Below are 16,629 nucleotides of genomic sequence, written 5' to 3' on the forward strand. Positions count from 1 at the left end.
ACGTTGGATTCAAAACATATAAAGAACTCTCAGACTTCCCTGGTGGTTCAGTGGCTGAGACTCTGCCGCCCCATGCAGGGGCCATGGGCTCAATCCCTGTTCAGGGAACTCGATTCCACACGCCATATAGTACGGCCAAAAAAAAGGAACTCTCAAAAAAAGTTAGCAATGAAAGGTACTTCCAGAATGGCAGAGTGAGGAGCTTGCCAACTCATTCTATGAAGTGTTATCCTGATGCTAAAACCAGATACCAAATACAACATCCTCCATAAACAGGCACAAGGATCCTCAGTCGATATTAGCACGCTGAAACTAGCAACACACAAAAAGGGTTTTGTACGCAGCCAACGGGGATTTATCTCAGAAATGCAAAAAAAAATTTAATATAATACACCAGATTCGTAGGATAAAGGACAAAAACACATCATCACCACAACAGGACATAAGCATTCAACAAAAGTCCAACACTTTCATATTAAAACATTTCAATTTTCTAGGAACAGACTTTTCTCAAGTTAATAGAAGAACATCTACAAAATCAACTCACTCTGAGTAATGTCAGGGTCTATAATTGTATAAAACAGAATATGTTCTCTGACTAATAGCATGTCAAACTGGGATCAGACCAGACTGTAACTAGCACACTCGGCTAAAAGCTCTTGGTGAGCACAGCTCGGTGTAGGCTCATCCAGCAAGCAAGGACTCGGCTCCTAAAGTCATTTCCCTTCCATGGCCCATAAAACATCAGCTTAATGAAAGTTGCTTTACCAACGGAAAGAGGGATAAAGAAGCTTATTTGTCCTGAGAAAGCAGAAATGTGATTACCTTTAGATAAAGATAAAGGAAACTTTTTAATAACTAAGTGCTACTTTTTGTTTTACAATATAACAAATAATCAAATAACAGTGACTGCTCACTCTGGTGTCCGACTCTTTGTAACCCCATGGACCGCGGCACACTAGGTTCCTCTGTCCATAGAATTTTCCAGGCAAGAATACTGGAGCGGGTTGCCATTTCCTACTCCAGGGGATCTTCCCAACCCAGGGAATGAATCTGGGTCTCTTTCATTTCCTGCCTTGGTAGGCGGATGCTTTACCACTGCAACAATTTGGAAGCCCAATAAAAATAATAGAAACTTCACTAACTATGTAACCTATATAGCACACTTTATACACTATGGCACACTATATAACACTCTACAGTTTGAACATTTTAAGGAAAGTTAAAATGTATATTTTGTCCTTTGATCATACGACATGCTAAGAAGGGGCTTGAAGGGTATAGCTTTTTTTCCTCCCCTACCACGGCTGAGAGACCTGAGCTCAATTCTCAGGCAACTTTCGCTCATCTCAAATGGCGTCTTCTTTTCTGTTATTACACGGAAGCTGCTCTGTCCACGGTGAGCAGAAGGGAGGCTCTGGCATCTGACTCTGGCAGAGAACCTCAACCTTGAACACCATCTTTCACTGTCAAGTTGCAGGGAAAGAAGAGTTTAAGGCTTAGTTCCCTTAAGTTAATCTTAAAACAAGCCAGATAAAAATGTTGTTAATGCTGACTGGAGACTAGTGGAATGTACAATCACCAAACAAAAAATAAATTACTTTCAATCAGAACTGCTCTTATGAAGTGTCCCAAATATGTCTAGAGATAACAGTTATTAAAATTAAATCAGTTGTTAAAAATAGAACCAGAATATTTTGATGGAGAACATAAAAAAGTAACCATTTTATTGTAGAACAGTCTTACAGAAAAGTTAGGAACACAGTATAGGCCCCTCACTGAGCTTCCTATATTGCTAGCATCTTACGTTTTTAGGGTATTTGACACAATTAAGAAACCAGCATCAATACATTATTACTAATTCCATACTTTATTTCGATTTCACCAGTTTTCACCTGAAGTCCTTTTTCTGCCCCAAGACCCTACCCAGGACCTCGCATCATGTTCGGTCGTCTGGTTTCCTCAGCTCCTTGGCTGTGGCAGCTTCCCAGATTTTGTTTTTTATGACCTTGTTCTGAGGGCTGGTCAGGCAGCACATCCCTCAGCTGGGATCTGCTTGTTGTTTTTCTCGTGGTTAGACCAGGGTTGCGGGTTTGGGGAGGGAGGCCTCCGAGATAAGTGCCCTTCTCATGCCGGCAGGTCAAGGGTGCCTGCTGTCAGCGTGACCCGTCACTGCTGACGTTGACCTTGCTCTGAAATGGTGTTTGCTACGTTCTCCCCTGAACAGTCACTTTTTTATTTTCCCCTTTCTAGGCTGCTCTCTCTGAAATTGAGTTTCTGAGCACAGCCCTCACTTCTGTCTGCAGTGACAGAGATGAAGTGATAGGCGTGGTGTCCTGAGAAAGCTGACTCCCGGGGCAGTGTTCACTGACCCGACGGCAACGGTACAGGCAACAGAGCCAGGGGAGGGGAGTGGAGGTCAGCCCCGGCGTGGACACCGCTGGTGTGGATAGAGACAGGGAGCTCTGCAGCAGCCAAAGGCGGAACCCGGCCAGCAAGGGACTGCATCTCAGGATGTGCAATTTGACTTCCTTTGTTAAACTTATTCATAGGTGTTTTATTATTTTTATTCAACTATAAACAGGATTTGTTGTTGTTCACTCACTCGTGTCCAACTCTTTGTGACCCCATGGGCTGCAGCACGCCAGGCTTCCCTGTCTTCCGCTATCTCCTGCAGTTTGCTCAAACTCATGTCCATTGAGTTGGTGAAGCTATTTCGCCATCTCATCCTCTGCCACCCTTTTCTCCTCGTGCCTTCAACGTTTCCCAGCATCAGGGTCTTTTCCAAAGAATCAGTTCTTCGCATCAGGTGGCCAAAGTATTGGAGCTTCAGCTTCAGCATCAGTCCTTCTAATGACTATTAAGGGTTGATTTCCTTTAGGATTGACTGATTTGATCTCCTTGCAGTCCAAGGGACTCTCAAGAGTCTTCTCCAGCACCACAGTTTGAAAGCACCAATTCTTTGGCACTCAGTCTTCTTTATGGTCCAACTCTCACATCTGTACATGACCACTGGAAAAACCATAACTTAGACTAAATGGACCTTTGTTGGCAAAGTAATATCTCTGCTTTTTAATGTGCTGTCTAGGTTTGTCATAGCTTTTCTTCCAAGGAGTAAGCATTTTTTAATTTCATGGCTACAGTCACCATCTGCAGTGATTTTGGAGCCCAAGAAAATAAAGTCTCTCACTGTTTCCATTGTTTCCCCATCTATTGGCCATGAAATTATGGGACTGGATGCCATAATCTTAGTTTTTTGCATGTTGAGTTTTAAGCCAGCTTTTTCACTCTCCTCTTTCACTTTCATCAAGAGGCTCTTTAGTTCTTCTTCACTTTCTGCCATTAGGGTGGTATCATCTGCATATCTGCGGTTATTGACATTTCTCCCTACAATCTTGATTCTAGCTAGTGCTTCATCCAGCCCGGCATTTCACATGATATACTCTGCACAGAAGTTAAATAAGCAGGGTGACAATACACAGCCTTGAACCACTCCTTTCCCAATTTGGAACCAGTCTGCTGTTCCATGTCTGGTTCTAACTGTTGCTTCTTGAGCTGTATACAGGTTTCGCAGGAGACAGGTAAGGTGGTCTGGTATTCCTATCTCTTGAAGAATTTTCCAGTTTGCTTTGATCCACGCAGTCAAAGGCTTTAGTGTAGTCAATGAAGCAGAGGCAGATGTTTTTCCGGAACTCCCTTGCTTTTTCTATGATCCAGCGGGCGTGAGATCTGGGTGCTGGGTGCGCTCTTTGCTAGGGGTGTCACTGCTTCTGGGCGCTCTAGGCTGACAGACCAAGGAGACGTGTGTGTTTAAAGGTGTCTGCGTGTGACCACCTGTGCCTGCATGGAGTTAAATGGGAGTCCACCCTGCTGTCTCCAACTCTGTCCACCACCATGTGGAGCACTCCAGCGTCCTCCCTACTCCAACACGAGAAACCTGGCTCCCGCCATCGGTGACCATGTCACTCTGCCGGGTCCACCGGGCCGTGGGCAGGACCTGGTCTGTGAGCCTCGGGGGCACTGTAGGGTGGGTGCAGCGTATTGCGCACACAGACGTGACCGCACGTGAGGAGGAATGTCTGGAAAGGTGCCCAAACGATGGAAACTGAAAGCAAGTGGGACTTCAATCTCCTGTAGGGCATAACATTTTCTGCTGTTAATGTGGACAGTGAAATGAATGAAAACCACCTCCAGTCCTTTGTGTGGCAAACCCCGCCAGAGTCTCCAGGTCGCCCGAGATCCCCTGCGGGAAGTGCCAGGGCTCTGCAGCAAGTCCCTTCCTCAGCCTCCGCCTGCTGCTCTGGAGGGGTGATGACTGGGCACTCGCCCCCATTTGTCTACACAGTGGACTCCGGCACATGTAAGAAAAATAAGAGAACTGATCTAGAAAAACTCAATGCTAACAGCCCTCAGTCCAGGTTAAGCGACAGGCGAGGTGCAAAGGTGGCATCTGAAGCCTCTCCTTTGGCGTCTGTCAGAAAGTCAGCAGCTGTTTTAGCAAAAATGCCAGAAACAGGGTCCGGTTTGACCTGTGGAGAAGGCAGCCGCGCGGCTCAGGACTGCGGCTGGATGCGCGAAGGCTCCACACTCCAGGCAGCCGCGGAGGCGATGGGCGCCCAGACGCGGGGACCGCAGCGTCCTCGGATAATCCAGGGTGGGCCGGCTTCCTCTGCCCTGCTCTCCAGTGGAGCGGCTCTCCAGTCTTCCAAGCGCTGTGTGGGACGCCCGCCGAGGGCTGCTGGGGTAAAGGAAGAACCGGGCTCCGCAGGACGCGCCTCCAGGGCCGGCTTCCTTCGGTTGTCGCCTCCCCATCAGCGCTGCCCCGGAATGCGGCCTTTTCCCGTGCTCTCGGCCCGCCCCGCCCCTGAGTTGTGTTCTCCAGTGCTCATCACCTCCCACACCGCGACTAGTTGAGCCTGTTTGCTGTCGGTCTCGGGCCCTCCACCCCCAGGCTCCACGAGGGCAGAGGTTTCGGCTCCACGAGGGCAGCGATTTTGGTCCGCTAGGCACGAGCTCCGCGATTCTGGGAACCAAAGAGTGAGCGAGGAGAGGCAAGAAGGGAGGCGGGCGGAGGAGCGGGGGTCCAGACTTCAGCATGAGAGCCTTGGCCGCAGGTGGGCCTGAAGAGCATCGGGCTGGCACCCGAGAGGCTCCCTGGCTGGGGCAGGAGGCTGGGGGATGGAGGGGGGTGAGGAGGCGGGGAGAGGAGAGGAGACCAGGAGGCGGACCCCACGGGAGCTGGTGCTCAGCTCGACATGCAGTCCTGCCTGCAGGACCAGGGGGCTGAGACAGGGACTGCGACTCAGTGGGGTTTTTTGTTTTCTTTTGAGAGATCTGAAGGACAACTAAGTAAAGAGAGATGTGAGTCCGAGCATGAGAGAGGGCAGTTACCGGTGGGGAAGGGGCGTGGGGCTGGTGAGAGCAGCAAGGAGGCGGGGGGCGGGGGGAGGAACCAGCCCCGCCCCACGCCCCGCCCCCAGGGGAACTGGAGAGGGAGCCGCCTGGGGAGGAAGGACAGACCGGCCCACCAGCAGGGGACAGTGAGGGCAGCCTGGAGCGGGCCAAGCGCTCGGCCACCAGGGAGAGCCTGAGCCTCTGCCAAGCAGAGGAGGAGGGAGGCCGGGCCCAGTGCGTCCACAGGGCGTCAGGCAGCTTGACTCCAAGAACAGGCTCCTCTCCCAGCCGGCTCTTTGCCTCTGAAGGTCTGTTCAGTTGCAGGTCACAACCAGTGCTTTGAAAGATGAGCTTGAATAGAACAAAAATCAGCAGTGTGCACAGCTTGGTGGTACCTGCCCCTAATCACCTCCACCCTCCAGGGCCCCATGAAGGCAGGTGCGTAGAAGGGCTGTGACTCCTCCAAGGACCATGAAGACCTTTTTATTCCAAATAAGAGTAGGAAAGTAATAAGTCACTAAAATAACAAAATACAGAGGTTTAAAAATCTCATTTAGGTTCAAATAGTGGTGCAGATTTAGCCATAATTATCTAATTCATGAAAATCTTGCTAGTAAATATTTTGATAGATATTTAAATGATATCAGGGCTTCCCTGATAGCTCAGTTTGGTGAAGAATCCACCTGCAATGGTTCAATTCCTGAATTGGGAAGATTCGCTGGAGAAGGGAAGGGCTACCCACTCCAGTATTCTTGGGCTTCCCTGGTGGCTCAGCTGGTAAAGAATCTGCCTGCAATGTGGGAGATCTGGATTCAATCCCTGGGTTGGGAAGATCCCCTGGAGAAGGCCAGGGCTACCCACTCCAGTATTCTGGCCTGGAGAATTCCAAGGACTGTATAGTCCATGAGGTCGCAAAGAGTTGGTCACGACTGAGCAACTTTCACTTAAATGTTATCACGTGGGAGAGATATTCATAAGCAAAGCTGAAAAATTCACACACCAACAATGGAAAGAGCAAGGCTAGATTATTCCAAACGGCCACTGTAACATCCGGTAGGCACAGAGGCACACTGGGCTTAAACACTGAACAGGGAGAGCAGGACTCTTCTTGGGGCACGGTCTGAGCCTGAAGGCAAGTTTCTGAGACTCTTCACCAAACGACAATGTAAGAACAACTGGCACACTGGAAGGCAGGCTAGAACATCCGCTGCTAGAAGCGAAAAGATAAGTAATAAGTATCCCTTTCTAGTACAATCAAAGAGACACTGGTTAAATTAAACTTGTGTAGTAGATTTAAAATTTGTGACCCTTATTTCTGCTAAGAACATGAAAAATACCATAATCTTGCCACTTGCTTTAGGCCTCACAGCTCTTTTTCCTTTTCCTTAGCAAACGGCACTCCGATTTTCACGAGGGTCCTCCTCCCCACTTTCCCTCAGCCAGCAGAACCTGTACTCTGGCTACAGCGACTAGCTCAATAGACCAGTGGCTATTCCAGACAGAGATGCAAAGAGATGCTTGCTGAGGGCATCTGCAGAAGGTGTTTCCTCCTCCTTTCATGGAAGGGGCATGGAGAGACACTGCTCGTTTCCACTGGGGAGAAACTAAGCTGGTGTCCCCAAGACCTGCTAAGATGCTGAGAAAGAGAGGCTGGGAGATGGGGGACAGAAGCTGGACTGCCCATCTGACTTTGACTACTAGACCGAGCCTTGCCTTAAGCCAGCCCTCCCTTGAACTCCTTAAGCCGGGTACGCTGAGACTGCTGAGGCCAGTTTAGTCTGACTTGCTGCCACTCGCAGCTGAAGGTATCTGAATGAGCACACGGACTAGAGGTGCTTCCATCACCAGTTTAGACGTGGGGAGAAGCACCCACTCAGCAAAGGGCCAGCAGTCCTCCAAGCCCAGCCTCCTCCTTGACTTTTCTGTCATGCCCCTCCCGCTCCGGGCGGCATCTGCACGGAGAAGCCTACAAACCCACTGTATCAGGAAGGCGCGGGACCTGCGTCAGCAGCCTGGCGCTACCTGCCCTCACTGCTTTGGCTGGTGAAGCCAGTTATCACACCAGGGCCAACATCCAATGGCCCCTCCTCTGCCGACCTGGTTCTGGCGTTGGCTCTGCCTGACAAGGCTGATCTGCTGAAACTCAGGTCCTGGACTTGGCCTTGGGCTGTCCACTTCACAGCCCCCGCCGTGACCTGTTCAGACCAGACAAATATGGTAGCCCTGCATTTCCACACCAGGGGACCCGGGGCCCAGGGACCATGGACTTCCCAGCCCTCACTCAGGCCCTTAGGGCCTACGGAGTCTTGGTAGGAGAGCCACTTAGGGTTCCTGCCCAAGGCTCACGCCTGGTCTCGGCCTGGAGCTCCTGGAAACACCCTTCTCCCAGGCTTCTGGGCCGGAAGCAAGCCTCAGTCCCAAGGCTTGCAGCTTGTGTCAGCCTACCCGCTCTGGGTTTCTCCCCCAAAGGGCCCGGCCAGGCCCTTTCGGAGGAGGTGCTTGCCTCCCTCTCAGCACTTCCTCCAAGGCCGGGAGGAGTTCCCACGCCTCCCTGTGAAATGGACCTGTCCGTACAGCATACTTGCATACCTTACATTATAAACTCTGAAAAATACAGTCCTGAGTCTTGATATTTAAAGGGAAGCTTCTGAAAGGAAAAAAAAAAAAAAAAAACCCAAACACTTTCTGATGGTCGTTCCTGACACTTTCTTGTTTCCGCTGAGCACTTTCACAAGTTCCATGCTGAAAGCCAGAGCCAAACACAGACTTCTTTATTCTCAGCTGTATCCCCCTCTCCCCCTGAAGAAACAGAGGCCTCGGCCCCAAGAGGTGCTGGGAGTGAAACCCACAGAAGACAGTGCTTTGAAAGCTTCCTTGTGCAAGCACGGCTTTTGTTCCGTTAAAGATGCCAATTAGGAGACTACCTTCCAGGAAGGTGTGCGGGTGCTCTCCCACCCCCAACCAGTACAACCAGAGCCCGGATGAACCAAGGCGGGCAAGCAGGTGGACAGTGAGGCAGACCGGCTCGGGACCACAGGGCCAAGGGTTACTAGTCCAATCCCCCACCGAGTCCCCCCAAACTGAGCACGTGCTAAATAAGTGACAGCTGGATTAGCACGCAGGAAACCGCACAGTCTAACAGGTGAGGCCTCCTTTCAGAATCTCCCCTGGTGGCTCAGACGGTAAAGCATCAGCCCACAGTGCGGGAGACCTGGGTTCAATCCCTGGGTCGGGAAGATCCCCTGGAGAAGGAATGGCAACCCACTCCAGTACTCTTGTCTGGAAAATCCCATGGACGGAGAAGCCTGGTAGGCTACAGTCCACGGGGTCACAAAGAGTCGGACATGACTGAGCGACTTCACTTTTTCTTTCTCCTTTCAGAAACAAAAAGTGCACAGGCAGCCACACATCCAGGCAAAACTTCACCCTCACACAGAGACGGGCGCTCCACCAGCGCTGACTCACGGGGTGCTTCGCTGACAGCCTTCCGCTCACGGTGCCCGTCTGGTTCCACGTGGAGGATACGGAGCCCTTGATTAGTTGGAAAGAATCGGTTTAGGTTCTGACGATGCCGTGTGGAGGCACCCACATGCTAGCCCCCCAGTCTCTGCCTACAGCACACAGCTCTCAGAGCGCTGCCCGGGAGAGACAGGAGCCAATGGCCCTGAACTCCCAACCCGGGTGTCCTCGGGGTTACAGGACTCCCACACGTGGTCAGGGTGACTGAGATTCTCCCCGACTGGTGCAGAGGCTGCAGGAGGGCACGTGGCCTGACGTGCTGTGGGGGGCTCAGTGTGGACTTGAGAAGGGGCTGCCCTCCCCTGACAGGTGGGGCTGTCCCCTGCCACGTGGCGTCACACAAGCCACAGCACCTCAGACCGCAGACTTCTCATGCGTGAACTGAAACCACACCCCCCTCGAGGGACTGTGGAAAGGACAGGTGGCAGCAGGCGTGAGAGCATGTGGTGGCAGCAGAGCGTCCATGTGAATACGAGATTTTAAGGCGAAATGTCAACTTACGCTGTAGACCGGAATGATAACAAAATTGTGGCTCATAGGTTCAAGAGTATTAGACTTTAAAGAAATTCTACTTGTATCTGAACTCATGTCTAAGTAACTCATATTCCCAATCACTATATATATATATATATTTTTTGAAGCTTTAGTTACCTTTTTCATGCAAGCTAGTAATCCATCTACAAAGGTGGACTTGATCTTGTGAACCTAGGTTGTAAAACAAAAATAGTCACTTTCTCTGTTTAAGTGTTTAAATGAGGAACAAGCATCAAAGCCATGTTTCTCAGCGTGCTGGGTGTGGGTCATTGCCTGTCCCCTCAGGTAACCCCAGGAGGCCCTGAAATGGCCTTGTGTGGTGCCCAGGATTAAACAACAATGACCAACAGAGAAAGATGTCGCCCTGCTCCTTCCAATGATGCTTCTTACAGGAAAGCTGCAGAGAGAAGGGGACAGTGATGCAGGACCGTCACCCAGGTCGCCGTGGCAGCTCTGCTGGTTCAGGGGCGACCGTCACCCACCCCTCCGGCTGCCCAGCCCTCACGAGGACAGCAGCAAACAACCACACTGTGAGTGGCAGCAACCATCGTGAGCGCACAGACGCCAGGTGTGTGACGAGAAACCAGGAGGGCTGGGAGGGTAGCTAGAGACGGGGGTGTACGCAGCAGCCAGCATGCGTGGCTGGGAGACAGCGAGCCCGGGGAGGGGCGGCTCCGTAGGAGGCCTCGAACTCGCATGGCGCCACGCCGCGGCGTGAGGAGCGCCGCCTCCACGCAGAGGAAGCCGGGCTTGCATGGGGTCAGCCTGAACAAACCGTCCCTTCAGGATGCGGTCAGGGCTACCTCCGTGATGATTTTGAGTGTCACGCGGGCCCCCTTCAGAAACCAACATACTTACGGAAAAAAATAAATCTAACTTACCTGCCTGTATTCCAAAATTATTCTGGGTAATGGATGAAGGTCTTGCAGAGCATTTAACTAAAAAATAAGAATAAATATCACCAACAGAATTCCTTCACTTAATTTTAAGTTTAAACACTCATTTTCAGATGGAGAAAGTCCTGATAATACATGGTCTATCTTGACCACACTTTCCAAAATGAAGACTTGTAATAAACCCAGTTGATCAAGTTTTATAGTCTTAATCCCCTAACAGAGTCATTACTGTACACATGGGAGAGAAAGGCACTTCACACGAGCTTGGAAGGAAGATTCCTCTTGAGATCTGAATCCCTGAATTCCAAACCCAGGGCATGAAGATACCACGCAGAGGAGTAAACGAGGAAACTGCCTACAGCTGTGTGACTCCATAGTCTCGGAACACCCAGCACCTGCGACACAGCTACCGGGGCACCGAGCTGGGGAGGCAATGCTGGGATGCGACTATGAGCTTTCAATTTAATGTTTAAACGTCGAAGAACAACACACACAAAGGAAAGTACAAGATCCCATGAACAAGGTTTGTTAAGTTATCACAAAGTGAACACGCCTGGGTACTGCCAGAGGGAACATTGCGGGTTCCCACACAGGTCTCTGTCCCTCCCCCAGATGTAACCGCCACCCTGGCCTCCTCCAGCAAGACCAGTCTTTACCACTTTTTGAACTTCGTATCAGTGAAATAGGATAAGTGTTCTTTGTGTGTGGCTCCCTTTGTTCAATATCCGGTGTTAAGGTTGGTCCTTGTATGAGGGGCTTCCCTGGTGGCTCAGATGGTAAAGAATCTGCCTGCAGTGCAGGAGGCCTTGGTTTGTCCTTGGGTCAGGAAGATCCCGTGGAGAAGGGCATGGCAACCCACTCCAGTATTCTGGCCTGGAGAATCCCACAGACAGAGGAGCCTGGCGGGCTGCAGTCCATGGGGTCTCAGAGAGTCGGCCACGACTGAGCAGCAGCAGCAGCAGCTGTTGTGTGAAGCACTGTTGCGTTTACTCCCGTGGCCGAGTGGGATTATGTGAACGCAGGGCAATTGTTTATCCATTCGGCCCCTGCTGGATACAGGGCTCATTTCCACTTAGGGCTATGATGGAGAGTGCTGCAGTGAACGTTCTGGTGCGCAGATTTGTGCTAACACACGTCCACAGTTCTGCTGGACACGCACTCAGGGTGGGTGAGACGCGGCCACATGCAGCGGAGATGATACCAGCCTGCTCCCCAAGGTAAACGCACGGCGTGTCCCCATCAGCAGCACATAGAAGTTCTCATTCTCCGCATTTTTGCCAACGCACGTTCTCCTAGGTCTTCATTTTGACCCTTCTGGTAAATGTGATGTTTCACTGTAGTTTTAGTGTGTATTTCTCTGACTAATAAAGTCATTCTTCAAATATTTATTGACTGTGTATCTCCTTTCATTAAACTCTGTACATTTTTTTTTTGTCATTTAAAACCTTGGCTTGTATGTCTTTTTCTTCTTGATTTGTAGGAATTCATTTTTCTGGACAGCATTTCCTTCAGCTGGCTATATTTAGTGGAAATATTGATATCTTCCACCCCTCGGTGGCTTGCTCTTTTACTTGTTTAATAGTGTCTTTTCATAAAGGCTTTTCACAAGGGCTTCCCTGGTGGCTCAGCTGGTAAAGAATCCGCCTGCAATGCGGGAGACCTGGGTTCGATCCCTGGGTTGGGAAGATCCCCTGGAGAAGGGAAAGGCTACCCACTCCAGTATTCTGGCCTGGAGAATTCCATAGACTCTAGTCTATGGGGTTGCAAGGAGCTGGACACAGCTGAGCCACTTTCACTTTCCATATGCTTTATGATTAATTGTGATAGCCAACAGACTAAGTCCTTCAGGAGTGCTTTTAAGACTATCTTGGCTCTTCTAGCTTTTGGCATCTCCATATAAATTTGGGTTTTGGTTCGCCAGTTTGTACCAAAAAGTCCTGCTAGGGAATCAGGACCATTTTGAATCTGCAAGTCCCCTTGGGGGAGAACTGACAACACCACGGTGATGCACTGGTGTGAGCCCCAGAACTGTATCCCTCTCTGTTTGCAGATGACTGAGCACACACAGTCTGGGCCGGCCACAGGGACACAACAGGAGGGCCACCACTGGAGTCCTCTGAGCAGGCTCTGCCCGGGGAGGGGTCCTGCCTCCGTGCAACCCAGCACTGCGGCTTCTTAGAGAAGCTGTCCCTTGGGGATCAAAGTGCATGAAAACACTCAGCCACGAAAACTGCTTAAGATCAGCTCACTCTCTTTATCCTGATACTTTACTCACAAAAGAACTCTAACCGCAGGCTCCCTGCATATCTCCAATCGAGCTGTCTGAGCACACTTGAGAAGAATGGAGTGTTTGATCTCTGGATGAGGCCCTGCAGCGCCGGGTGACTGTCAAAGGCAGAGTGCCGGCCTCCGTCACTGTGAGCGCTTTATCACACGCTCCGTCTGTTGGCTCCGGGCACCACGTTCTTTTCCATCTCTGGCTATTCTGCAGCCTCTGCTTGGCGCCTCTTCTCTCTGACCCGTGTGGCAGTTTCTCAGTGTTCAGTTCTGTGGTTATCAGTGTGGGCTGCTTATGGACTCAGTGGGGGAGCTTCAAAAACATGTTGGGACTGGGCCGCGCACCCCCAGCCCCTGACTCTGTGGCTTAGTTGAGGGTCTGGGCATGAGGGATTCTCAAAAGCTCTTGCCAGGGTGGACGGCTGACCCCCAGGGCGACGACGTCCAAGTGAGCACCTCCAGCACGAGACGTCTCCTCACAGACCCAGCTGGTCTGTGTCAACATCTGTGCACGTGGCCTGTTTTCCCGAGTCCAAGACTGAGCGCTTGACATCTCTCGCCCCTGCCCAGTAAACCGCTTCTCTCTTGGTTCTTCCTGGGTAGTGGCCATCTCTATCTGCTCAGGTGCAGAACTAAGATAACCAGGAATTACTCCACATTCACACTCACGTGAGCTCTCACTTACAGAAGTGCCCTTCTGTTCTCAAAATGCTCTGGGCATGTGTCTGCCCTGCTCCAACCTCACCACCGGCACCTGTACACTGAGCCAGCAGAGCCCACACCACGGCCAAGGCCTATTAATGGGCTTCTTCCATTCTCCAACCAGCTACAAGAGTACTCTTTTTACTTTTAATTTGTACTTGTTTATTGTTGGGCACACAGCTTGTGAGAACTTCACTGCCTAAGCAGGGATTGAACCTGTGTCCCCTGCGGTGGAAGTGCAGCGTCTTGACCACTGGACGGCCACGGAAGCCCAAGGGTGGTCTTGGTCGAAACCCAGGACATGGACACCAGCATGTGCTGGCGAGGACGTGGGGCAGCAGGACCCTCATCACTGCTGGTGGGAATGCAGGTGGTGCGGCCACGCTGGAAGACAATTTGTGATTTCTCACAAAACCATCCAAAGATCATGCTATTTACTCACATGAAACAGAAACTTATATCCACAGGAAAACCTGCACACCAATGTTAAAGCAACTTCATTCATAATTGCCAAAACTTGGAAGCAACTAAGACATTCCTCAGTAGGTGAATAGATGGAATAGGACCCCGTGTTAAAAAGAAATGAGCTATGAAAAGACATGGAAGAACCTTAAGCGCATATCGCTAGCTGAAAGAATCAAATCTGAAAAGGCCACATAATAAATAACTCCTATACGATACTCTGGAAAAGACAAAACTACGGACACGGTGGTTGCCGGGGTGGAGGGAGGATGGGCAGGGGAGTGGAGGACGTTCAGGGGCCACCACTGTGCATGACGCTGCAACGGTGCACACCTGTGGTCGTGCGTCTGAGCCCACATGACACCAAGAGTGACCCTAGTGCAGACTGCACTTTGGGAACAATGGTGTGTCACCAGGGCTCATCCTCTGCAACAAACGTAACCCTGGGGGGGCACGCTGGTGGTAGGGGGACTGTGTGTTACGGAGGGGCAGGGGGCACATGAGACCTGTCTGTACCTTCTGCTCAACTCTCCCGTGAACCTGAAACTAAAAACAAGGTCTAATAGAACCACACCTAAGCTCACACTTGCACCCTTACTTGCTGGTCGAAGCTGTCCATCTCACCATGGGTCTCATCCCTGTGAATGCGGGGTGGGGCAGGTGCGGGGGCAGGAGGGAGAAGGGAAGGGAGGGGCCAGTTTTCAGCTGGGAACCACGTGCACGTGTTGCCTAGCGAAGGTTCATCTTTCTAAATGCACAGAACAGCACGACTTGCCCCGTTAAGCGAGTTGTTCAGCTGTTGCTTCCCTGGTAGCTCAGTGGGTAAAGAATCTGCCTGTGATGCAGGAGACCCCGGTTCAACTTCTGGGTTGGGAAGATCCGCTGGAGAAGGGATAGGCTACCCATTCCAGTGTTCTTGGGCTTCCCTTGTGACTCAGCTGGTAAAGAAGCTGCCTGCAATGTGGGAGACCTGGGTTCAGTCCCTGGGTTGGGAAGATCCCCTGGAGAAGGGAAAGGCTACCCACTCCAGTCTTCTGGCCTAGAGAATTCCAGGACTGTATAGTCCATGGGGTTGCAGAGTGGGACACGACTGAGCGACTCTCACTTTCACTTTTCAGTTGTTGAGTCGTGTCCCACTCTTTTCGACCCCACGAACTGCAGCACACCTGGCTGCCCTCCTTTCACTATCTCCAAAGTTTGCTCAAACTCACTTCCACTGAATCAGTGATGCCATCCAACTGTCTCATCCTCTGTGGTCCCCTTCTCCTCTTGCCCTCAATCTTTCCCAGCATCAGGGTCTTTTCCACTGACTTGGGTCTTCACATCGGATAGCCAAAGTATTGGAGCTTCAGTTTCAGTCCTTCCAATGAATATTCAGGATTGATTTCCTTTAGGATTGACTGTTTGATCTCCTTGCTGTCCAAGGGACTCTCGTGTCTTCTCCAGCACCCCAATTCAAAAGTATCAATTCTTTGGTGCTCAGCCTTCTTTATGGTCCAACTCTCACATCTGTACATGACTACTGGAAAAACCATAGCTTTGACTAGACGGATTTTTGTTGGCAAAGTGACGTCTCTGCTTTTTAATATGCTATCTAGGTTGGTCATAGCTTTTCTTCCAAGGAGCAAGCATCTTTTAATTTCTTGTCTGCAGTCACCGTCCACAGTGATTTTGGAGACCAAGGAAATGAATTCTGCCACTGTTCCCACTTTTTCCCCATCTATTTGCCAGCAAGGCTAACAGAATACGGTTCATGTTGACTGCGCCTTTGTGAAGAAAACTGCAGGGCACCGTCTTAATCCCATCCACAGGAAAGCACCTTGACACAGGGGAGAATCACGTTTCCTCCTCTGCTGCTGGTCGTCAGGAAGAGTTGGGGAGCGACACAGGAGAGGGAGAGGGTGCCCGGACACAGAATAAATCAGGCCGAGACCGCCAGCTGGGGGGCAGCCCGAGGGGACAATTATGGCTCTCTCAGGTCCCACCACTACTGGAAATCGAGGGCACGCTGCCATGTGGCACTGAAGCCCACCCAGACTCTTCAGCACGGTGGTCCTGCTCCCTGCCCTGGCCACGCTCTGTGAACAAGCAGCCCCAGTAAGGGGTGGTCCTAGGCCATCTGGCTCTGGGGACGTAGCAAACAAGGCAGGTGAGGTGTCTGGTCTGTGCAGCCTACTTCCTACTGGAATAGCAAACAAGTAACTAGGCAAGTTTATCTTAGTTTTAAATTTTTTATTGGCATATAGTTGACTTGCAGTGTTGCATTAGATTCAGGTGTACAGCAGAGCGATTATTCACACACATGCATCCCTTCTGTTTAGGTTCTTTCTCATGTAGGTCATCACAGGATTCTGAGCACAGTTCCCTGCGCTGTGTACAGTAGTTCCTTGTCGGTCATCTATGTTATATATGCATTAGTCACTCAGCTGTGTCCGACTGTCTGTGACCCCATGGACTGCAGTCCACCAGGCTCCTCTGTCCCTGGAATTCTCCAGGCCAGAATACCAGAGTGGGTTGCCATTTCCTTCCCCAGTGTTATATATCAGTTCAGTTTAGTAGCCCAGTCGTGTCCGACTCTTTGCAGCCCCATGGACTGCAGCACACCAGGCTTCCCTGTCCATCACCAACTCCAAGAGCCTACTCAAACTCATGTCCATTGAGTCGGTGATGCCATCCAACCATCTCATCCCTCCTCCTGCCTTCAATCTTTCCCACCATCAGGATCTTTCCAATGAGTCAGTTCTTCTCATCAGGAGGCCAAAGTAGTGGAGCTTAAGCTTCAGCATCAGTCCTTCCAATGAAATTTTAGGACTGATTTCCTTTAGGATTGACTGGTTGGATCTCC

General features: G+C 50.8%; 1 protein-coding gene across 7 annotated transcripts in view; it reads right to left on the reverse strand.

The window, feature by feature from the left end:
- The window catches only part of POLN (DNA polymerase nu), a 151,473-nt gene that overhangs the window by 70,538 nt on the left and 64,306 nt on the right, over positions 1 to 16,629 (reverse strand). For 6 of the 7 annotated variants that reach the window (XR_015165065.1, XM_086404510.1, XM_086404516.1 and 3 more), the window contains 3 exons: positions 10,329 to 10,385; positions 9,565 to 9,618; positions 8,860 to 8,925 (listed from right to left, as the gene is read on the reverse strand). Coding sequence is in view for 6 of the 7 variants with exons in the window: in XM_086404510.1 (XP_086260636.1) it covers positions 8,860 to 8,925; positions 9,565 to 9,618; positions 10,329 to 10,385 (177 nt within the window). In the remaining variant the exon portion in view is untranslated. Of the gene's footprint in view, positions 1 to 5,861; positions 6,605 to 8,859; positions 8,926 to 9,564; positions 9,619 to 10,328; positions 10,386 to 16,629 lie in introns of those variants that run through there. The other variant, XM_086404515.1, reaches the window with a different exon arrangement.

The sequence above is a fragment of the Bos grunniens genome, chromosome 6, assembly GCF_055505025.1.
Source record: "Bos grunniens cultivar Pamir isolate PY7600 chromosome 6, Bosgru_T2T1.0, whole genome shotgun sequence".
Classification (NCBI taxonomy): Eukaryota; Metazoa; Chordata; class Mammalia; order Artiodactyla; family Bovidae; genus Bos; species Bos grunniens.